At 42.4% G+C, this 24,955-nt stretch overlaps 1 protein-coding gene across 12 annotated transcripts in view; it reads left to right on the top strand.

The window, feature by feature from the left end:
• Window positions 1-320: 320 nt before the first annotated feature.
• IKZF1 (IKAROS family zinc finger 1) overlaps window positions 321-24,955 on the top strand; it is a 103,215-nt gene continuing 78,580 nt past the window's right edge. For 2 of the 12 annotated variants that reach the window (XM_037988296.2, XM_037988285.2), the window contains exons 1-3: window positions 324-374; window positions 15,348-15,401; window positions 23,800-23,919. In XM_037988296.2, coding sequence (XP_037844224.1) covers window positions 15,362-15,401; window positions 23,800-23,919 — 160 coding nt within the window. In that variant the 5' untranslated portion in view covers window positions 324-374; window positions 15,348-15,361. The other 10 variants (XM_037988295.2, XM_037988284.2, XM_037988292.2 and 7 more) reach the window with 8 other exon arrangements.

The raw sequence follows: 24,955 nt of genomic DNA, 5'->3' as shown, positions 1-24,955 counted from the left end.
AGTCCCTCGAGTCTCGCCAGCTGGGCGAGCGTGCGGGTGCCCCGACCGACTAGCGGCCCCGGGTGCAGGGTGGCGGGCCCAGCGGCGCGCGTCCCCCTCCCTTTCCTGGGGGCCCGCACGTGTAGTCCGCGCCGCCCTCCCCCCCACGGGTTACGCGCGGGTCCCCCAGCCTGGTGGCCGAGCTGGGCTGCCCGGTCCGCGGGCACAGCGCCGGCGGCCGCATCCCGTGCGGGGCCGCGGCGCGATGCTGCGCTGGAATGAGGAAGCGCGGCGGCAAGGGGAGGGCCCGGGCGCGGTGCGCGCGGGGGTGGCGGTGGCGCGCCGAGCGGGCCCGGCGCGGGCGAGCGGGCTGCAGCCGGCGGCGGCGCCAGCAGGTACGGCCCGCGCCCGCCGCCGCCCGGGCGGCCTTTTGGGGGCTGAGCCGGAGCCCGGCGCTGTTGCAAAGTTTTCGTGCGCGGCTCCGCTGGCCCAGAGTTGCGGGTGAGACGGGCGCCGCGCGAGCCGGGGGACTCGGCGACGAGTCCCGCGCGAGCCGGGGGACTACGCGCCCTCTCCGTGTCCCGCTCTGCGCCCCTCTGCGTGCCCCGCTCCGTGTATTGGAGCAGCGAGCGGGGAGGCGGCCGAGACTTGCGCGCAGGGCCGAGCCGGCTGCGGGGCAAGTGGAGAGCGGACCGCCAGCGTGGGCCACCCCAAAGTTTACGGGGCGGCAGGGCGCGCGCTCCGTCCACCCGCCGCTCTGGGCGGCAGCAGGTGGCAACGCGAGGGCGCGGCGGGGGCGGCCGACGCGGAGGGGGCCAGGTACGCGGCCCGCGGGCGGCGCTGTGCACGCGGGGCAGCCGGTCGACTGGGAGCGCGAAAGCCGGGTCTGAACCGGCTGGGGGCGGGGAGTGTGGCGGAGAAATGGGGAACAATGCGAGTGAGCAACTTCAGGAAGTCATTGTGAAAGAAAGCTGGGAAGAGCTCCGCGGCCAAGTTAGCAGGACACTCTAACAAGTGCCTGCGCGGCCCGCGCCCGGGGCGGTGACTGCGGCGACCCCCCTGGGTCCCCGCGCAGCGCAGCCCAGCCTGGGCGGGACGCTCGGCCGCGGCGAGGCGGGCAAGCCTGGTAGGGCAGAGGGAGCCCCGGCTCCGAGGTTGCTCTTCGCACCCGAAGATCAGTCTTGGCCCCAAAGCGCGACGCACAAATCCACGTGAGTGTTTTCAAATTGAATTTCAATAGGAAAACTTGGGGTAACTGGTGAATTTAAAAAAAAAAAAAAAAAAAAGTAAAGAAAGGCGGTAAGATTGGTAATCCCTGGTGTCGCTCCGGTCCCCCTCTCCTTTCTGAGGACAGTGAGAGCATTGACTTCTGTCAAGCGTCTGCCGCTCTGCACTGTGCCAGCAGGTGCAGGACCAGGCCGGCGTGGGACACTTCTGAGCAGCCCCACTGTCACCAGGAGAGGAATTCTAGCTCCCAGCCATGTTTAAATTTATATAGACCTACATATACCCACAGAAGTCAGCCTTTATAAAGTCGTGTGTAAAGAGTTTTCCTTGTATTTGAGCCGAGAGCTTTCATTTTATACTATAAATATGATGAGATCGAGTCAGAACTTGATTTCTGCAAGAGAGGAATTATCCCGGCTTCGAAAAGTTAGTCCTTTTGCTGACCGCAGGTTTGGCGCTCAAGTCACCAAACCTTCTCAGGAAAACCCTTAGTAATTTTAAGGCATCAGGTTACTTGCGGTTATGTTTGAAATGTATTTTAAATATTTGTCAAGCATCGCTGCTGATGCCTAAGGAACCTCGTGAAGGCTTGTTTTTCCTACTAATTTGGAGGCACAGAGTATGGCATCTAATGACCGAAACCCGTAGCGATTCCATAGGGTCTGACCAGGCACAGCTTTCAAATGCAGCTTCCCTCTCTCTAGGGACTGCAGCCCACCCAGACTGAATTTCAATGCGGCGCGCTCTGCTTAGGTTACCCACTCACAATTTCCCACTGCACCGCAGGCAGTATATTTCAGCTTTGAGATACCTTGTTTTAAACTTCGAGACAAAATGGTGTTGAGGAAATGTCTCCTTGCTAGTCCCATCAACTTCTGTTAAAAGAGGAAAATTTATGGAAGTTGAAAATACTGCGTATGATGTTTAAACTTTCATAGAAATTCAAATGATTTTAAGGCCAGGTTCAGTTTGGTTATGAGCTGAGTGGGGGGAGAAACCCACATAAAAATGTCCTGGGTCCTCTTGAGTTTATTTCTTTGTTTGAAGATGTTTGTTCAATGAGGTTTATTGTACTCATCTTTTATGTGGAGTTCTAAAAAGTAACAATTTTGTATTATTTATATTAGAATGTGTCAACTATTTCTGTGACAAATCAGATCAAATTGGGCTGCGGCTTAAAATGTACACGAGGCAAATATTCATGACAAGAAGATTCACCTTACGCTGGCGTCTTGTAAAACGCAGAACACGTTAAAGAAATACTGTGTACACGTACAAATGATGTCACATTAAAAATACTACATTATTCTTGCTTGATAGAATGTATCTGATTTCAAATTTCGCCATGAACATATCTCATACCTTTTTTACATGAAAAAAAAAAATGTGCTTCTGAGTCTCACAGTCAATCAGAGCTGATGACCAGAACATTTTATTGAACTCAATGGTCATGTTTTCTTCCCCTTTTGTTTCATGGTGAGAGTTGAAGGAAGGAGTTTAGAAACTCTCCAGTACTTGTTTAATTCATCAGTGTTCTAATTAGAGTGCTACCTCTTGGAAAACTACACACTCCCCTATTGCAGAAACATCATAGCAATAATCACCCACCCTCAGGGTCTCCAGGAGACCACAAGGGCTGCAGATAAAAGTGTGGATGTGTTAGGTTTGACCCTTTTGAAGAGTTTTACACAGGCTCCTAAAGAGAAGATCAGCTGTGGCCGTTTGTAGCCATATCCTTTGTCGAAAAACTGAGATCGTAGTGAATATATTGATTGGCTAAGAGGTCTAAAGCCCTGTTGTACTGCAGACCACTGTCTTCCTTGTTTGACTAGAGACTTAGAGTTTGAGAACAGTGGTTCTTTGGTTTGGATACATTTCTTATTCTTGATTTGGATGTATGTGTTTCATGCGTGGTTAATGTAGCATATTTTCAATATAAATGTCAAAAATTTTGAAATAGGAAAGAACTCTCTATATTACTATATGTATACACGCACTTCAAGATTATGCCTATGTTAACAGATACATGAAATAAAGAAATACCATGTACATATGCACCCACACAGAGCATGCACACAGAGTGGAGTGAGAGGCGTGGGGCAGTGTGGAAGAGTTTTAACATCAAACAGACCTGAAATGAGTATTAAAGGCCCCTTTTATTTTTAAACTTCTACTAAAACAAGATGGATTTCCCTATGTTATATAATGGTGAATTTTAGACACAACGTTTTTTGAGTGTTGCATAATTGTATGTATTAATGTAATGTAACTGCAGTTAACTAAGAATTCATCAAGGATAGCACTGTTTTGTGGCATTTTTTTCCTCCTCTATTGGAATTGTGAAATAATTTCACTATGAAATAAGTGTTGGTTCTTGTCATATTCTAAGGGAGATTAATGTAAGTGGCTCCACTCCAGCTTACAGAAGGTAAACCATGACCTTTTTGTGTTCTCTGAAAACGCTTGTCTTCCGATGCCTCTGTTTCTAAGACTGACAAGCACTCTGGGGTACTGTGACGCCTGCTTCTAGCAGCAGAGTTGCTGCAGCTCCTGTCCTGGCTGTGAACATTGTTCTCTGTCTGGTGTCTTTGCGTTCATAATTACAGAGACTTCTGCTCTATTCCATTTCATATTTGTGCTGAATAATCATTCCATTTTATGGGAGAAAATACAAGATGTAAAAGCAACAAGTGACCCATCCTTTGAAGCTTACAAGAAGAGAAACATAAATCTATTTCACATCTTAAAAACAGATCAGTTTTATTTTGCTCAAAAAGGGCACATGTACATTTTTGATCTAGGTCTTAGAAACATAGAGTTTCAGAGGATCAGCATTATACACACTGTCTCTCCCTCTCTCTCTCTCTCTCTTTCTCTCTCTCACACACACACACACACACACACACACACTTAAAATTCAGATGAGGAACAAGATAGGAATGAGGTTTTGTTAGGGACGCAGAGCACCTAAAACCAAAGGATATCGACAGTAACAAAACTATTTTTACTGTGGTGCTGACTGAACACTCATGCTGGTATCTTCAAGTGGACCGTGGCTTTCTTGTATTTCTTTGCAGTTTAATAAATGACTTCATACCTCAGGTTACCTTTCCACATCTCCTGGAATATATGTTTATGTCCTTAAAGTGTCAGTGTCATCACTTTAGTAGCTTTAGTTTGAGTTTTTAAATGTTTGGTGATATTCCAACAAATATTTTTAAGACATTATGAAGCCTTATGAAGTGCTGCATATTACAAGTGAGATACAATAGCAAACAGAAGAAGGTGTGCAGAAGGTTTTTAAGTGATGAAGTTCGGGCCTGCCCATTTTGGTGTCTCCTTGGTGGTTTCTCCTGAGAAGGGCCTGGTGGAAGAGCAACTGAGGCCTAATCTACAGGCAACTGCCAAATTGTTTCAGTTGACGTTTTTTCCCTCTCATGTTTGACTATGATAGATAGGTAGATGCCAGAGTCTTCAGGCAACCACCTGTTAATAAACTGTTAAAAATCGTGCAAACCGTAGGTCACAGGTGTGGGGGCCATTTGTCCTGACTGTTAACAGGCCTGGCCCTAATTCTTTTCTCCCATGGCCATTTCTGCCTTAGGGGAACTCACAATTCCTGTTGACTAAAAGAGCACCCTTTTCCACCACAAGCCTGACAAATCAGACGTCCACATAATTTCTGAACTCATTTTGGTTACAACAGGAAGCACAGGCTCCCTTCCTGTCTGTGTTTTCCTAAGAGAAAACGGTCTTCCCTCCTTTTTTGCATATTTGGCAAGTGGTTCCACCTTTCTCTGCACCCTGGTGGAGTGTGAAGGCAGCAGTGGAACCTTCTGGAGGAGGAAGAGGACACAGAGGCCCTGTAGCCAGGCACCAAGATCCCTCCCAGGTGGCTGAGTCTGAGGGAAACTCCGAGCATCCCTGGGTCCTCAAAGTCTGGATTTGTGTGGAAAAGGCAGCTCTCACTTGGCCTTGGCGAGGCCTCGGTTGGTTGGTGAGTGCCACATGGTTTCTTTGTGTACTTGCATGGATTGGAATAGCCAGTGTGTTCTTCCCTCTTCCCTGCTGGTGTTTCCACAGTGGGTGGCCTGAACCCAGAGCAGCTCCCCATATCCCTATGCAGGCCACCTGTCTCAGGTGATGGAGAGCATCATTATGCTCCGTCTGCGCGCTCTGCTTTCGGATGGCCCCATGCTCCACCTCCTGATAGCTCGTGGCGCGGGGCCACGGCTTAACGAATGGCTGAAAATGGGTCCTAATTAGTGGAAAAGTGCTTTCTTCATATTTTCTCACTCAAGTGTGCAGTGATTCATTTTTCTTAAGCAATCATCTCGCTGCTAAAGTAAATCTGACTGTCTTCCCGCCATTTCACACCAAAAGTTAACTCTAACGGGTAGGAGGTTAGGTTCGTTGAGAGAGCAATGCAGTAAGAAGAGGGGACCCAATGTGGGCTTGTCTGTCTGGTCTTCCTCTCTTCCTTTTTTCTTCCCTTCTCTTCTCTGTGTTTCCCTTCCCTCCACTTGCCTTTCCTTTCCTGTCCTTCCCTTCCCTCCCCTCCCCTCTTTCTTTCTATAATTGGTGGGGGTTTTGCACAGACTGTCGAAACACTGAGAACTGCATAAAGTGTTTTTGATGGGCTTACACATATTGAAGTAGATTTTTATGCTCCAACTTTGAGATCACACACTAAAATCTATACCTTTAAAGCATTTTCTGTTAGTTTGAAACTATTTGAAAATGAACAATGTGGTTTAGATTAGAGTCCTGTTCTGAAGCTAGGAGTTCCACTATGAATATTGATTTATCAGTTTTTGATAAATTTTTGTTGTTATACCAGATTTTCACTGGCAAACCTAGAACAAATAAAATTCCACATAAGACCTAACGGGAAAAATGTTTAATTTAGAGTCTTTAGGAGAAATGAGAATGAGGAATTGACCTTTTGTAAGCTTACTTCTGAGGCACTCTGAAGTGTGTTCCAGTGCTTTTAATGGAAACTAGAGACAGCCAGCAAACCCCTAGTGCGAGCCCCACTTTTAACCTGAGAAAGTGACCTTTTCCTCCTCCTTTGTGCTGAGTTTTGCGTAGGGCACAAAATTAAACTGATATTCAAAGAGATTCACTGCAAAAACGTATTGATGCATTGTGTATTCCATTTCATTAAATTAAAAACATACTGCTAATTATCTCAGGTTGTTAAACATAAGGCAATTAATTATCATTTTAAAAATTGGTAGGAAGTTGTGAGTACTTTTGCAGTATGTTTTCCCGCTTTAGTATGAGGTTGTATATATTTGCTTGAACTTAAAGAATTTTCACTTTAAGATTAGACAATGTTTTGTTAAAGAAATGAAATTTGCTAAAAAGGAACATGTAAAGTGAAACATTAAAAATAAATGATTTCAGCTTACTTAAAAGCTGCAGAAAAATCTGACTACAGTGTTTAAAATGAATTTTCCCACATTTTGCTCTCTTATGGACAGGAGCATTTTCTGTTAGGTTATAAATAAAGATATGCCCATTTTTGTAGCCCCACAAATGAGGAAGTTGTAAGCTCTCTGAGGTTTTACTGATGAGCCCCCTCCCCCTGGGTTTGCATGAAGAGATCATAGGCCACAAGTAAAGGACTACAAAATGGGATCTAAACTATCCTGGTGGGGCCTGAGTCCCACGTTTCACGTGTACCTTACAATGTGATGAATGGTTTTGGTATGAGGGTCTTAAGAATGCTTCCAGATTTGAGTTACAGGACAGCCAGCGCTGAGCTCCCTATTGCAGAACAAAATAGGAATCTAGAACTTTCTTGCTAACAGGATCCAGCTAAAATACCAACTTAGATTCTCAAATGATGTTCTTTTCTGTCATTATTTGATTGTTGTCAGTAGCAGTTATTGTTACCAAGTCATTGATGTATTTATTCTTCCCTTTGCGCTTCTGAGACACAACTCATTTTGACTTCAGTGGAACCCCTCCAAGGTGGGGTGATGAGCAAGGTGAATTTCCAGAGTAAAGCTACTAAGAGACCAAACTACCTGATCTTTGAATCAAATTCTATGTACTGTGGGCATAGTTCAACATAGATTAATTTCTTATAGTTGTTATGAAAAAAATTTCATCTCAATTGATGATAGCTGATAATTTTGTGGGTGTCTTAAACAAAATGGAGGTCGGAATTCAGTCCCTTGGGGAAAATTTCCAGTTAGTCTGGAAACCAAGTGGCCTACCCAGGTTTGAAGACAGCAATCAGGATGTCTGCAGCTTTTCATCCTCTCTGGAGCAAAGACTAAATACTCGTTATTATATATAGGTCAGGCCAAAGCAGCCTTTTATATTGCAAGGAATAAGAGGTAAATAGATATATGTGCAGCGATGAATCCCCTAATGTGTTTACTCTAGAACGCATGTTCTCTCTGTATATATAAATAGATTTTGTCGATCTTGTCTTACCACCTGCTGATGGTAGATACTATATCTAAATAAGATGAAGAAAATTTATAGTACCTAGGAATGTGTCCTCAGTGGGCAAATCAATCAATCATGACTTCAAGTTATTTTTAATAAATATACACATATGGGTTCATAAACAATGAGATGTTCCCGTGAAGATCTAAATCATTTTACTTCTTTGGGACTAAATAAAATATAGCTCTTGCCAAATAAACTCACACAAGCACTTATTTTAATAGAAGTCAAATGGCTTTGCAGAAACTTCAATTTTACAGGTGCATTGTTTGAAATGTTATGAGTATGCAAGTGGATTTCTCTATTATGTACAGTGTTAAGTTTGAGTCTCAAAATGTCCACCTGAAACGATTTACGTGTACGTTAAGATAATTTCACTGCTAAGAAAGCAAGATAAAGCATTCTTTGTGACACCATGTGCCCTTGCTGAGGGAAAAACTTACTGTTATAACTTTGTGTTTATCTCTCTTTAAAAACAATGAAGAAAAAAAACTTTGAAAATAATGGGAACACAACTCTTCCTGGGCTCCTCTGTCTCTTTATCTTATTATAATAAATTACCAAAAAAAAAAAAAAGTGACCTGAGGCATATCTGTGCAGACCCTTCTTTTGGAGGCAGTTTCTGTGTTTTTTAAAGCTGTAGGTTCTATTTTCATTGCACTTCATATTGTTGCACAGCTCCTGGCCATGCATGAAGGTCTTCTGAAATCGGTAGGAGGGCAGAAGACAATGATTCTAAATTTAGATTTTTTTAACTTAAGTGATGAAGTGTGAAACACCATTTATATTTGAGGAAGCTACCTAGGAAGTGGCTGATGTCGATGGCCCAAATCAGAAGAGGGCCTGTAAAAGCCTCTGTCAATTTTGACTATGTATGCTTATCCCACGGCTGCTCAATAAACAGCAGTAGTAGTTGGAGAGCGGATGGTACAGTAGTATAGACAGGAAGCCTCTCCTCTCCGTGTGAACCGTGCACCCCTATGAGAGGGTAGAGACAATACAATATGCCTGTAACGTCAGGACAGACAGTCATAGCCCGCTTGAACTCCAGCTCTGGGCTTCTTGCAGCAACAAACGTGAACACAAAGGACTGTCTCCAATTCTACTTTCTCTATTTTTAAAACAACTTTTTGGATACAGTATCTGCCATCTTTTCTTATACCTCACTTTGAAACAGGTGGCTCCACTGTGGCATTTAAAATGTTCTGTTTCTTTTCCCTCTGTATCAAATACCTCTTTCCTAAGAAAACATTCAAACAGCATAGTTTTTAACTGTGTTTTGAAAGGTTTCCTTAGTTCCCTTTGACCCTTCCTCTTTTGCATATCAGTTCCTGGCCATAAAAATAAAAAATGCTAGGACAGAATTGCACATCTGAGCTGATTTGCCCTCAAAAAGTTTCACAGTGGAACAAACCGCAGGAGGAGTTTTCTGTGGCTCAGTTAAATGTCGGGGGAGGGTGGTGTGAAAGCCAAATTGGATTCCTGCTTTCCTGTTTAAATCTTGTTTTTCATTGTTATTTGCACCAGCAATACTCTGTGGAATAATCATGAAAATGTGTAGATTGGCAGCTAATTTTTGAAAAATGAAAAGAATCAGAAACGAAATAAGAGTGCTGAGAAGTTTTTATGTTCTCTCAACCTGTTTTGTCAAATTGTTACGAAAACCTATAAGGTCTCTTTGACTAGATACAAAGACTTTGCATATTGCCTTAGCTTTCTCTTGAAGCATTTCCTTTTTTAAAATACAGTGTAATTCACAGTGATATGATAGATTTGCAAAAGTAAAATCTACCATTCTGAAGATGAAAGGACTTGTCTCTTAGCAGGAATAATGGGTTTTATTAAAGAGGTCTGTGACCTAAGGCATTTTAAATAAATTACAGGCTTGGTCCATGCCCTCCCGCCCCCGCCATGTATCTACTTCCTTCAATATAAGCATCATTGAGTATTTAAGGAAATAACCCCAAATGTAGCTCCAGTGTAGCTTCACTTGTCAGGGAGGAAAAAGTAAATAGCATACATTTGGCCAAACAACCAGAAGTTTACTGTAGAAGTTTTATGATGAAATTTGCCTTCATTGCAGAGTATTACAAAGATCATATTTAGTTTCTGGCAATATATAAGTAGCATCCATCCTCATCTGTCATGCATTTGGAGTGCACGACCCCTGCACCAGGCTGCAACATTCTGATGGGCAAGAGTGCTAGAGAGAAAGAGGCATCACCATCAGACTGCATGGGTTCAAGTCTCAGCTCTGTTGTTGATTAACTGTGTGACCTGGGGAAAGCTATTTCTCTTAGCCTTGGTTCTCTCTTCTATAAAATGGAGATAATAATGCAGATGCCTTGGGTTTAATTGGGAGAGTTAAAGACACATTTACATATTTAGCAAGTAGGTGTTGAATTCTAGCTCTACATTGGACACTATGCAGGGTGCTCAAATGAACAAGTGGACAAGACAGACATCACCCATGGTCTTTATGAGGCTTAACCATTTGCCTCTTCAATGCTAGAAACTTAGTAGGTTGCTTAGACAAAGCCAGTGAGTACCAGTATCCTTTTCTTTGCAACCTTTTCCTAGCACAAAGTATTCAATACATGTTATGAAATATCTCTGGACAAAGAATCCCCCGTAGAGTACCAGTGAAGAGGGAAGGCATTTGCTTAAAAACGAACCAACAGAAAGACACTGTAAGGCAGTTGTTTAAGTCTCAGGGAACTGTAATTGTTTTCTTTTTCTTTTTTTTTTTTTTTTTTTTTTTTTTTTTTGTCTCCCTCTGTCACCCAGGCTGGAGTGCAGTGGTGTGATCTCGGCTCACTGCAAGCTCTGCCTCCCGGGTTCACACCGTTCTTCTGCCTCAGCCTCCTGAGTAGCGGGGACTACAGGTGCCCACCACCACGCCTGGCTAATTTTTTGTATTTTTAGTAGAGACGGAGTTTCACCGTGTTAGCCAGGATGGTCTTGATCTCTTGATCTCGTGATCCACCTGCCTCGGCCTCCAAAAGTGCTGGGATTACTGGCGTAAGCCACCATGCCCGGCCAACTGCAATTTTTTTTAAAGCTTGTAGAAGTACTGTGTGCTACCAACAGATAGGCTAATTTTGAGTGACCCTCAGTACTTTGTACAGTTAATTTGGCATGCTGTGTACTTACTGGCTTTTTAATAGCTGTAAATTTGGGCTGCTAGAAAAGTGGTAAAGTTGTGATTCTTGACAGGCATCTATCTGCATTTTAATTTTTACTTCATTTGTCTAGACTCAGCTTGTCAGAATTACGGGAGAGACTCCTTGTGTCAGGGCAAGCACTGTGAAGAGAGGTATTCACTGTCAGAAAACAGAGGGGAGCTGGAGGCAGCTCAGAGGCCTGAGACCCGCCTCCACAGGGGCCCCAGCAGGCTCAACGCAGACTCTCCTCTGGGGTGCTGCAGTTAGAATGAGTTCACTTCCTAGCCAGGCTTGCCAAGGCTCCTCACCTGGAAGCAGCAACTGCCCAGGGCTGTTGGATGTTTCTCCCCAGGGAACAGCCAGGTCCCAGTCCTGCCTCAGTGTGGAAGGAGGAAAGGCAGGGTCCAGGAAGCTGTTTCAGGACAGGCCCGAGGTCCCCCAGGGACGCCTTGCAGGGTCTGCGAGGCTGTAAGTCAGCACTGCCCACACAGCCTGGAAGAGGCCCCTGTGCTGTCGACTTGCCCGGCTCCTAGTCCAGCTTCTGCTCCTCCTTTGTAAAGTTATGGATATGCTAATAGTTTATAACTGAAACTAGGAAAGTAAGTCCTATTTGACACTGTTTGGTCAGAAAGAGGGAGAGAAAGGAGAAGGGCGGAGAGAGACTGAGAGAGAAACAGTCTCTCTCAGACAAAGGGAAGCAGAGGGAGGGAGGGAGAGACAGAAAAAGAGATGGGAGGTAGGTGTGGGAGGAGGGAGAGATGGAGAAGGCAGAGGAAAGACAGACAGAGATTTAGACCTTCCAAGTCAGTGAGCAGTCCAGAGTGGGAGCGGAGGGTGCCTGATGGCTTGTGACTGCAGACTCCACTCTCCGCTCCTAGAGGCACAGCCATGGACAGCTTCTGTCACGTTGGCCCTGCACTTAATCTCTGCATCTATTTCCCCTTATGCAAGATTCAGAACTGCGTGCCCCAAAAACACAATAAAAACATTCATGTTCGTAAGAATTGCACAGGTGAAAGGTAGTTTGCTGGTATTGTTGTATTTTCTACTATCGATTCTTTTAGCTCTTGCCTGAAATTGTTTGGGTTTCCCAGGCAAAGTAGAAAACTGCAGTACGTTTCTGTGAAATAATTATTCCTTCTGGCATCTCCCTTTACAGACCTACTGATCTTGATTTTTCATTTAGGTGAAAGTTTGTGAAAACATGCCATTAGCTTGCTTTTGTGATTAACTCCTTTTACTGAATGTAAGCTCCTTTTAAGCTGAAGCCGTATCAAGCTTAAATTCCGTGTTTTACTTGGCACTCTGTGTTTCTTCCATGTGGGAGAAGAGGGACTCAGTAAGTGCTTTGTAAAATACACAGCCAAAGTGATGCACGTGCTAACAAAGGAGTGTGACAGGACCTAAGTGCCCTTCTAGACACTTCAGGCTCCCTTTTGTAAGCTGTCTTGGAAGAGGCCACGTTTCCTTTCCCTCAAACAGTTTCTCATTGTTTGATTATTCTTTTAGCCTTTCTCTGGAAGCAAAGCCACTTTTACGAGAAAGTCACTGCTTTTCATCTCAAGAGATGCAAGTTTGGAGTTTGGGGAAGTTTTCAGGAGCCCGTCAAGTCATCCTTTATGATGTCAGACGAGTCAGGCCACGGAATTCACAGGGCTCAGTGCAGACTGAAAACTCGAGGCTTCTTGTTCAGAAATTATTAAAAATTTTGGTGAACATCACACCAAGCAAAGAGATCCCCTAAGCACCAGCCCCCAAGCGACTGCACTCATAAGCCCGTGAAGCCCCCTGCCGTCAGAAACAGTGTGGTTGAAATTGTGTATGAACTTGGAAGTGAGGTGGATTGCAAAACGCAGGTCTCCATGCTGGGGCAGGAAGTGGCGATAGGGCATTGAGTGGAAATGTCCAGCAGGCCCACGTGCGAAAATGCAGAGCTCTCTGCCTCTTGCAGACTTGGCTGCTAACCATAGACTCTCTCCAGGAAGGTGCTCGCTGTGGTGTGATCTGCTGCCCACCCCCAGCTCCCTCCAGGAGACTGGTGCGGGGACTGTTTGCAAATGACAGCAAATGTAAGAAGGTTCCCACAGAGCCGAGCTTGATTTGGGTACCAGCCGAGGACAGTTTGTCAGGATTCTGGCTTGAAACTGTTCTCACATCTCACCCCCTGAAAGGACGAATGTGTCTGGAGGACTTAGCATCGATCACCTCTGTCTCCATGCAGCAAACTCAGAGGCTCACCCCACGTTCCACTGGAAGGGTGTTTGCCAGTGGTGCTTGGGTGGAAGAGCCTTGACTGTGCCTTAGGAAACGTCTTTTTATAAAAAATTGAAAGTAACTTGAGTATGCAACAATAGGGCATTGGTTATATAAATCAGTTGAGTAGTGTGTAGCCAGTAAAATGATGATGGTGGTGTATATTTGTTAAATAAAAAGATATGTGTAGTATTAAATTAAAGAATATTTTAAAACAGTATATTTGTAATCTGTTTAATGTCCTCTTTTTGTAAAAAGCACAGAAATAAATATACAGAAAAAAAATAGCAGTCCTAAGTGGTCGAAATTATGAGCATTTTCTTGCCTTTAAAAAAAGTTGTAAAAGATTGTATCATTTATGTAGCAAAAAGTTTAAAGTCATCATTCTAAAAATTTCGTGTTGGTATAGTTGCTGTGACAAGATTTAACTTCTGTATGCTTCACCAACCAATACAGAGGTATTTAAGACCTCGTGTGTGATAGGCCACACTAAAATACTATACACATCTTCAGAAAGCTAAAGAACTAACTTCTAACATCCTGTATTAGTGTGGCACAGCTATTACAAAGATTTCTGTCATTTGAGTCTGTCTTGTTTCTTTATCATTGTTTTGACAGTTTCAGAAGAATCATGGCTTTTCCCCTTTTTTACAGTAAAGGCATCTGAGACTCTTGACGTATTGCTTTTTGGAAATGCTTGTGCTGGTCACATGCTTGCATCTGGGCTAGTGTGTCTGGCTTCTGTGTGCTGGTGGATGCTTACTCTGGTTTCTGAAATACTTTTTCTGTACAGTGGCCAGTGGCTGTACTCCTAAGCCACACACCCACCTTGAAAATTCATGCCACTTTTAGAAATAGATAAAAATCCCTCCCATCCAGAAAAAGTGACTATCATGTATGTCCTCATCATGACTAATACTGATATTCCTGAAATTGAAAATAGATATTCCATATGTACCGTAAAAGGTATTAAAGATATATGGAGTGATAGATATATTATATATAACACTTCTACCCTCACAGTTTTCAGCCTAATTGAGAGGGTAAGGTCCCTGAATCATCCATCAGTTTTCAGATCTCTGCTGAAGCAAGCCGCAGCTCAGATCCACACATCTGACCCAGAGACAGAGGTGGCCAAAAATAAAAAGGGGTACAGGGGGACAACTTGGTTTAGAGTCAACAAATAGACTGTATTTTCTGATTAGTGAAGGAGTTCTCCTGAAATTCATCTACCACAGCGTAAACGAGCAGATTTCCTTGAGGTCACCTTCTGCTGACCATAGCTTTCTTATCTGTGGAGCTACCAGCTGTCATCCACTTTGGGGCACCTGAGACTGCCGAGTGGCAGGCCAGGACTCCAAGTGCGAAACACAGCACACTTTTTGTTTCTACTCCACTGACCCTGGGGTTCTCTCCCTGGTGTTTGTGGCTTGTAGTGCACTCTGTGAAACATTCATTGTGGCCATCGTAGGACAGCATCTTCCCAGTTGTTTCTTTCTTTCTTTTTTTTTTTTTTTTTTGTTTAATTTAAACCAATCTGAGAAGCCAGCCATCTGTCAGCAAAACAGGAAGGCTTGGGCTCTCTCCTGGGCTTGTTTTGCTGCCATCGTGAGCTTCACTTCTCCCCGTGTAAGAGTGCTGGTGAAGGCTGAGGCAAGGGCCCAGAAAGATTGAGGGACAAAGACAGGAGCGCCCGCATTGCCCATCTGCCAGGCTAGAGGTGTATTCATTATTGATGGAGGTAGTGCAGTTGCTGCTCAGATATGCAGCCCTGCCTGGGTAAATGAGACATTCTTCAGCAAATTGCTTCGTTTTTTGATTGCTGATTGTACGCGTGTCACCAAGCTGACTCAAGGTTCATCGATGCATGCTCAGTAAATTAGAAAGAACATAACTATGGATCAGCCAAGAGAATGAATTCTGTGCCTACAATGACCCAGGGCCATTTAATTTTCTGCTTAATTTTGTTGCAGTCAGTTTGCATTTTGGGTTATTATGCAGTAGGAAATTAACAATAAATAACAAATTTGGTCCTCCTGTGCTTGTAATGATATTTTTATAAATCTTTGTAATGCTGTTTTTAAAAGGATCAAGGTCTGTGCCAGTCTGATACTCCGGCAAGTATGTGAGGAGGAAAATGCATTATTCTTGCTAGATAACCTTGTTGTTAAATAGCATAGGGGTTCTTTATCTCTCTCTCTTTCTCATATCTTATTGGTATTTTTGCTTTAAACTAAAATCCCTTCCTCTCTTTCTCAGATAACCTGAGGACAATGGATGCTGATGAGGGTCAAGACATGTCCCAAGTTTCAGGTGAGACCTTATGAGATACCCATGTGGGAAGTTCATGAGAAAAGTTTCCCTGGGGCCAGAAGTCAGAGTGCTTGGTATGGCCATGGGGGAGGACTAGTGGCTATTCTGCAAAAGAAAAGACCATGATGGAAATTGCCTGAGTGTTTCCTTCACCCGCTACAAATTATCTCACTTTGAGAAGCTGAACAGAAAGTCTCCAAGATGAAATTAGTTTTACTATTAAACCTCAGGGAAAAAAATGGGAAGAGTTAAATACATATTTGTACTGTTGGAAGGGCAAATGGCTGATTGGTCTGCCCTAAAACCCAAACACATGCCAATGATGGTACTTGAGAGAGAGAGAGAGAGAGAGAAGCTTGAAAAACAGAATTGTTGGGCACAGTCGTGACTATTTGTTCATCAAGCATGGACACAACATGGCTCCCCTTTGCCATGTATCTTTTCAAGCCATATTGGACATAGCTCTTCTCATCCAGGAGACCCAGGAAGTGGAGAAGTCTGTGTAGGAAAAACCTAAGGGTAGGTCACAGACTGTGACCATTTGGCAGTAGTGAGGATGGACAGACAGCCAGTCCAACAAAACCGCACCGTTCCCCAATGCATGGACATAGGAAGACAGCTTTCTGTCTGGCCCTGTATCCAGAGGCGTCAGGCCCAGTAGTGGCTTTCACAGACTTTGGGGTTTTAGGTGTTTCACATTTTTGAGCCTCACAGACTCACAACCAGCCCCAGAGGCTGACCTCTGTTTGAGAACGGTCTCTCAGTGGCACCTTGCCTTGGCTAAGCACCCTTGTGTTTTGAAGTTTCTATGGGATTGCACAAGTCAGTGCTCCTGATGAAGACCAGGACCTGTGTGTGGCTGCTCCCCTGCTTGGTGGCTTCCCTGGAGAAGGTGCAGGAGAGGATCTTCTGAGTTCCATGGAACTGGAGATAGATCTGCCAATCACAGGCTTCCTTCTCCACCACTCCATAGCCGCTCTATTCATGTTTCAGGTTTTGGACTTAAACTCTCCCAGATGCAAAGAACAAACAAAAGGCTAGCTTATTTTTCCTTTAGAGTTAGGCTTTGTATTTATTACAATATAATTTCCACATTCTTTGTGTACATTTATATCTTAAATATAATTCTCTGTTTGTATATCATTGAATATTTTCACTTAATTTTTAATTATTTTAATCGACACAAAATAGTTGTGTACATAGACACAAAATCATTGGGTGCATAGTGATGTTGTGATACATACAATGTATAGTAATCAGATCAGGTAAATCAGCGTATTCATCATCTCAAACATTTATCGTTTCTTTGTGTTGGGAACATTCAACATCTTCCTTCTAACTATTTTAAACTATATATTATTGTTGACTACAGTCATCCTGCAATGGTGTAGAACACTAGAACTTATTCCTCCTACCTAGCTGTAATTTTGTTTCCTTTAACAAATCTCTCCCTATCTTCCCCTCCCCCAACCTTTCCAGTCTCTATTAGCCTCTGTCCTGCTTTTTACTTCGATGACAGCAGCATTTGTTAGTTTCCACATGTGAGTGAGAACGTGTGGTATTTTAACTTTTAGAATGTGGTATGCAGGCACTTCATGGCACAGTTGGTAAAAGTGAAAATGTGTCCAAAAGTTTGTGACTATCTGTGTAAACAAAAATGGTATAAATCCAAATATCAATTTTGCGTTGAAGAACTTAACCTTAGAGGTAAGTGCACAAAGCATTTAAACATTTGTTCACTGCAGCATTGTTATCAGTATTTTAAAACTATGGTACATCCATGTACTTCCACATACAGCTCTTAAAAATAAGGAGGATATGAATGAACTAGTATGACAAGAAGTTCAAATACATGTGAAAGTGAGAAAAGCATGATTCTGGATGGTATGCAAAGTATGATCCCGTTCTTTAAAAAGAAAATAAATTACATACACATACACATTTTCTGTATGCTTGCCCATAACGTTTAGGAAAATTCTAGAGTGGTATTTATTAACCTGGACTTCCTCTTGGAAGATTGATGGTAGAAGGAAGGGGATGAGTTAGGGAAGAGGAGGAGAAGAAGGAAAACTTTGCTTTTCATCTTCTACCTTTTAGCATTATTTGAATTTATTTTCCTTAAGCATATACTTTGTTTCTTAAACAAAAAAGCACAACAGCAAAAAACTAGTTAAATGGGAAAAAAGCAGTTTAGCTCTTTATAGCCTCTCATTTGGCTTCGCCAGCCTCTCACTGCAGCCTAGGAAAGCTGGTCTGGGAAACACTGGTAGATGAGGACTGTGATCCTCACTCATGGAAGAGGATCTCATTCACTGGGTTTGCTGACTGTGACTAGAAGTGATTAGAGTGTCAAGAAACCCAAGCATGTTAAAAATTTCCAGAGGCCAAAAAGATGCTTTCATTGTTCTGCTCTTCTTCTTTTCCTTGTCGCTTTCACTTTGGGTAGCTTCTAAATTGGTATTTTGCATGGTGCATTTAAAGAAAATGAGACCCCTTTGGCCAATGCAGGGGTCTACACTCTGATATTCTAGAGTCAAAGCTGAATGCTGACACCTAGGGATTCATCTCTAGAATATTTCTATAAGGAACAGCCACTCAGTATTCTGATCTCATATCTTAGTAACAAAACTAACAAAAGCCTGATTCTCCTCTGGTAGTTTTCTTGTCTTTACCATTATACAAAATAAGTAATTTGTTCTGCACCCTAACCGTTCAAAGGATAGGGTAGCTGGGGGCGGGGACAAGAATGGAGACCTTATTACATAAGACTTCCTGAAAAAGGAAACTCTGTTTTTGTTTGAAATGATTTGGTCTGAAATTTAGTTTGTGTACACTTACCAAAGGGATTCCTATTTCTAAAACACTCATAGTACTTTTGATTTCTGTTAACCTTTGAGCACTCTACATAGTGATGAGAGCACTTAAAGCGTCATGTCACTTTTAGTAAAGAATCAAAGAATATTTTTTCTACTTCTTGGAGTTTGATCTCTGCTTCTCCAGTTAAAACCAGTATTTGTTTTTTTTCATTTCTAAAGTTGGAAGAAATAACACTTAGTTATGGCATAAGGATGTACATTTAACCAAATAGGAGCTGACATTCTTGACAAGAAATCTTATCAAGATTATGTTATAGATTATAAGAAACCTTATCAAGAATATGTTCCTAAATCATCCTCTTTTCTCATAAAATATTCATGTATCAGCAATTTCATTGGATTCAACCTAATGTATGTGAAATGCCTGATAAACAGATAAATACTTAATATCTGTCTTTTTTCAAAGCACTGGGTTCTTTGTTCCTTGAGATGTATAAATGTGGGCTATGCCCTGGTTTACAGTGTCTCACAGATGTGTAGAGTAGACACTCCATAAGCGTTTACTGACTTGAATTCACAGAGTATTGAGAAAATGCTATTGATGGACTTGGAGGAGAGCATATCTAAAGCAAGCTACCCTTTCCTTTAAGGCACATCTCACTAATTCTTTGGGTAAAGCATATTTTTTCTTTCTTTTGTGTTTTTGGCAGTCTTTCCAAAATACGTGTTATACCTATGCATTATTTTTTGGTTTGGTTCCTAAAGAGTCAACCGGTAGGAAAGTAAAGGATATGGGAGTTGAGAGACGAGCATCAGCATCCCATCTCTGCCTCCCACGATGGGACCTGAGACAGTTATTTTTGCCTCCTGGACCACTATAGGATCATCTGTAACAGGAGGGACTTGAGCCAGTTGATCTCCTCTGGCACCTGTGACCCTAAATATGTATTGGATATTGGCTTAATGCTATTTGTAGTGTGGTTTTTTGGGGATATGGAAACCAGAAGTACACCCTTAGATGTATATAATCTGCTTACATAAAGAAGGTTTGTATATATTGCAGTGTAAATGGGAATATTTTATCAAGTTAAGCATAGTAAATCACATTGATTAAATGCTTTGTATTTACCAAACATTACCTGAAGTGTTTTCTCATTTCAACCACACAAGGACCCACAGAAGAAAATACAGTTATCATTTCCAACCTGCAGGGAGCTGAGACTCATGGAATTTAAGTAACTGACCAGAAGTCCAGTAGGGAGTCAGAGATGGCTCTGGGGTGGGATCCCTACTTGGATCCTAGAGTGCAAGCTTCTCCACTGCTTGATAGAGTTGGGATTCTATATTTTGAGCTTGTATTTACCCAGAGAATTATGTCCTCTTGGGCAATTATATATACTAAAACCCCATGCATTTGGGAGAGGGGGGATCATAGAACTTTGTGGAGTGAATTATACTCTACTTGAGAAATAATCTGCTTACAGTTTATAAGCTAATTATACCATATCTCATCCAGTTTTCCCAGAACACTTCTCATAAGTAATGCTTTATTTGAAACATAGGCCATAGATAAGTTAAGTGTAAATGTGTAATTTAACCAGAAGTTTATTTCATTTTTCTAAGTAAGTGAATTGTATTGCATCTTCTAAATTATTCTATTTAAACACTTGATGTCTTGCTGTCTCCATCTCTGTGTGTTTGCATGCCATTGTACGTGTTCTTAGGAAAAGTGTGGGAGCTTGATGCAATATATACCTTATGTTTCTATGTACATATAGTTTACCAAATAATACCATAAGTTTACTTAGCATATTATAATCCATGCACATTATTTTTATTTTATCTTCACCGCAACCCTGTGAGATAGACCAAAATCATGTTTTTCAGCCTCCTTTTTCCACTTGTGGAAGGAGTCTTCGAAAGGGGACCAGTCTTGTGTTCCCATAGGTCTTACAACTAATTGGTCAAGCCACAAAGCCAGAACTATGTCCTGGGTCAACTAACTCCTAGTCGCTGTGTGTTAGTATTTGAGATGTGTTGACTTGTTTTAATCATTTTAGTGTTTTATAATATTTACATACTTTTACATTTTAAATGGTTAACTGGACAAATTTGTTTAAAATCAATGCATAAAAATACTGTGCGTATCTTGATGGGGTTCATGAAGTGATAACTTTTCATCGTGGAGATCCTCAGCTGTCACAGACGATGAGGGGCCCTGGGCACAGACGCTCACGTGAGGGATGAGATTCTCAGCAGCCCGGACTCACACTTTGGGGCTTTTAGGCAAATCAGACAACCTCTTAAGAACTATCACTGAGTTCAGGCAAGGCGAGCTTGAATTAACATGGAGCCCTTGGTGGGCATGTGAATATATCTCACTTCACTACCATCCAGTTCTGACTCTTTACTCGATGCCCCTGTACATGCCAAGACTGATTTTTTATTCTCCCTTCTCCCCATGTGGTTTCTTCTGCATAGAGATTTCCTATTGATCAGTCTGACCCATGGTATTTTAGAATTGCGATCCCTACTGTTTCATTATTCCTTTTTCTCCCCCATGTTGAAAAAAATAAATGTCCTGAGATGCAAGATCAGGGACACTGGAGCACTGACATTTAGTTCAGTGCAGGAAGTAAAGGCAGATGTAATTCTTAAGAAGCACACCTGTTATTATGAACCATCCTCAACAAATTGTAGTGGATCTTGTTCTCTCATAGACACAGCAGTTAAATTTTTTAGTAAAAGTAACTAAGAGTTATTTGGATGTATTTTAGCGTGCACTGAGCAGAAAATACGACATTTTTTCACTGGATAAGTCCTGATTCTTTATGATCCTTCCTGGGTTCCAGGGTGCTGTGCGTCTAAAGGCATCTCAGAGCATCCTGCAGTGCTCCAGCGCAATCACAGGGAAAAGCTATAGGCGGAAAAGAGTCAATAAAGTTTAGTTTCTCAACGTCCCTCCCCGACCCCATAATAATGACAGCTGGTTAATCATGAGACACATGCACACCCTACACGCTCTGTACATGTTTACTCATTGGGATAGCATGTCAGGCCAGGAGGCTCCATGGTCATTTCTATGAAGGTACTTTAGCAGGTCTTCAAGGCAAGTGGCCTGGGTCCCTGCCTCCCCAAATTGCAAGGTCGCCACTTTATGTAGGGGACCCATTGTGTATATTACAGTTCTGTGTAAGATTATTTTGTTATTCTTACCCCCACCCCTCCGCTGCCAAAAAATAAAAAAATAAAAATAAGAATTCCTCTGACAACCTTCCTAAAGTCCTGGAAGTTTGAGCATCATTGCTCTACGAAGTCATCTTATACAAAAATAAGAGTTGTCAGGTGTTTCATATACCTCCTGCATTCTCCTATTTGGAGTTTTTCCCCATTTATGAAAGAACTGAAAACAGCAAGATATTTAGCAATTGTTACTTTAAAAATTTTCTATTTATAGGCCGGGCGCAGTGGCTCATGCCTGTAATCCCAGCACTTTGGGAGGCCAAGGCAGGCGGATCATGAGGTCAAGAGATCGAGACCATCCTAACATGGCGAAACCCCGTCTCTACTAAAAAAAAAATACAAAAAATTAGCCAGGCCTGGTGGCGGGCACCTGTGGTCCCAGCTACTTGGGAGTCTGAGGCAGGAGAATGGCTTGAACCCGGGAGGCGGAGCTTGCAGTGAGCCGAGATCACGCCACTGCACTCCAGCCTGGGTGACAGAGTGAGAATCCATCTAAAACAAACAAACAAAAAATTCTATTTATAGCAATGAAAATAGTACTGACTTAATACACATTTCCAAGGCTTTAGCATAACATCAGCACTTTCAATCAATGTCTCTCTGGCCTTTCGTTTTTCCTTGGGAAATTCTTATAATCCTGCTCCATCTTTAACTATTAATTTTGTATTGGCTATCCAAATATACCCAATAATGCTCTTTCTGAAAATATGCCAATTGTGGTAATTACAGCTAAGCTGGAATATTAAATCGTAATGTCTGTTTTCCAGAGAATGAAATAGTATTCCCCAGAGCATAGGCTTGGTGCCTGTGCAGGTTCCATTTTAAATATTCCAGGAAGGGTTGTTTTATATACCGGGAATGATTTTACTGGTCTTGCCAGTCATCTGAAATGCTGGTGTTACTCTTGTGTAAGGTTTATTCAACAAACAAGGACATTTCACACAATACCTAGTCATGTTTTTCAGACCTTTTAATGTTTGGTTCATCATTTGCACACACTCTCAAAAATCTAGGTTTGTCTGTGTGTTCATATCACCTTGCCTGTTGCCAGCTCAGTCAGCAGGCACACGCTCCCAGGCTGTTGCTGTTTCATTAGACTTCTTCAGGACCTTCCTCTAAAATGGTCTTCCACACGTAGCTATACTGCATTAGTTCACATCATCTGTTTCTTGCATGTGGGTTGTGTCTCAACTCAAGTTTAAGTTAGATCTGGAAGGGCGGAAACTATAGGAGTTGCAGCTTCAGTGGAGAAAAGAGCCTTTCCTTCCAGTTGTGGCTTCCCAAGCAAAGTTGGATTCCTCAGACTAGGAGTGACTCCCCATTGCTAGAGCCTCTGGTCAAATTAAATTCTAATCCAGTCAAAATAAATACAGGTATTCTGTAAAACCCGATTTCATTTTGTAAATCTTACTTTGTATAGTGTAGGCAATTTTTGTATTTATATGGATTATATTTTATTTTCCTATTTCAAAGAAAAGAATTTGTGTTAGCAGACTCCCTTTGCTTGCAGAGAGGGGATCATTTTCCCAGTAGGCATGGGGTTCCCTTCCATTCCCTGTCCAGTCTTCTTCTCCCCACCAAGTTAAGTCAAACTAAGCAGCTGGTAAGATATTCCCTGGCTCTTGCAAAGAAAGTGAGCAGATGGCAGGATACCTGGTGTGGTATCCTCGGACACAAATTGACAGGAGGGTGTGGTGCGGCAAGCTCATTGTGGCGGTAAATTGGAACAAGCTTACAAGGGGATAAGTTGACAAAAGATAGGAAGAACCTTAAAAATATAGATGCCTTTTACTCAGTGATAAAACATCTAGATATTTATACTGTGGTGATTATCAGGAATATGTGCAAAGATTGGCTATTAGGATGTTCGCTACAGTGTTGTTTAATAATAAAGAAAGGACAGAAAACAATATGAACTCGAAAATAGGAAAAGAACTTAAATAAATCCTAGTGTGCCCATTATAAATGAAATTATGGAAATATGTCCCTGAGTATGGAAATATGTACATGAGAATGTCTAAAAGCTAGTTCATTTTGAAAAACAAAATGATGTCACCTCATATTATTTATAGTATATAAGATGATTTTAAGAGTGGCAGTGTCTGGGATTATAGGTGATTGTATTTCTTCCCTTTTGCACATCTGTGTTCTCTCATTTGTCTTGTGTGGGGAGAAGTGACTTTTCATATAAAAAGAAAAAGGTATATGCATCCCAGCAGAGAAGCACTGGCTCTACCCAATACCTGCCTCCTCATGCCACTCTCTCAAGCCAAGCCAGGGGGAAGCCCAGGCACCTTGACCATGACCGCCTGAGACTCACGCTTCTTCTTTCTCTTCAGGGAAGGAAAGCCCCCCAGTAAGCGATACTCCAGATGAGGGCGATGAGCCCATGCCGATCCCCGAGGACCTCTCCACCACCTCGGGAGGACAGCAAAGCTCCAAGAGTGACAGAGTTGTGGGTAAGTGGGTCACCAGTGGCCTCTGTGCCTGTGAAACCCTTGTCTCTTTGTATTTTTCCAAGACAGTGATGAAGGGATATGAGTCATTTTATCCATTGTGTTCCCTCAACTGGCATATAAGAAACATAACACAGAGATTGGCTGGATGGGGGTCCTCTGGTGTGTAGGAGGATGGACACTCACAGGCCAGCATGGCCATGAGAGCCACACACCCCGCAAAATGTCCAAGTTGAGGAGCAATCCTGCCCAGGGAGGCGTCTCTGTCACTGTCCTCTGTCCTCACTGCACTTGCAGGAATATCAAATGTTATGGATTGTAGATTGTGAAAATGACACACTTATGTGTTTTGGCAACAGTGCTCTTCAGTGTTTGGGGTTAGAAGAAGCCACATCTGGCCATTTTTTGTTATCCCTCTAATCTCTAGTTCTTAAAATTCAGATTTAACTAAAAATAGAAAGTTTCATAAATGGTAATTTTTAAATGTTATAAAAAAAATCTAAGCACACATTTACATACCTTTTCTATAAAAAAGTGCATATGGAACCATCTGCAACTCCACTGGTCAACTTACACATGTGACAGTTTGTGTTTGGAAAACTTCACCCACCCTCTTTATTTCGAGAAACCAATGACTGAGAGAAGTTCAGTGAATTAACCAAGGCCAAATGACACAGTCAGAATTGAACTGAATTTCTGACTCAAAGACTAGTTCTCGCTCCATTATACCATGTTCTCATGAGCTATTGAGTCAACGGTTCCCTGGAATACCTGTTTTCTTCTTTAAAAAGAGAAAGAGCTGTGATACTGAAAGCCACCTATTGGCATAAAAGAATATCATGAAGGACATACAGGTAAAATGAGGTAGACTGGATCAGTGTGGGTCAGCTGCATAAGCCCCCATAGCCAAGGAGGGAACATGTATGTAAAATTCTCAGGCTTATGAGAATCACCTCAACTGTCTGTCTATAGGACATCCTAATGCAATAATGGAAAATGTGATAACTGAGAATTTTATCTACATGTACAGAAAACATTT

Source organism: Chlorocebus sabaeus, chromosome 21, assembly GCF_047675955.1.
Source record: "Chlorocebus sabaeus isolate Y175 chromosome 21, mChlSab1.0.hap1, whole genome shotgun sequence".
NCBI classification, from domain to species: Eukaryota; Metazoa; Chordata; class Mammalia; order Primates; family Cercopithecidae; genus Chlorocebus; species Chlorocebus sabaeus.
This window is presented reverse-complemented; position numbering and strand designations above follow the sequence as displayed.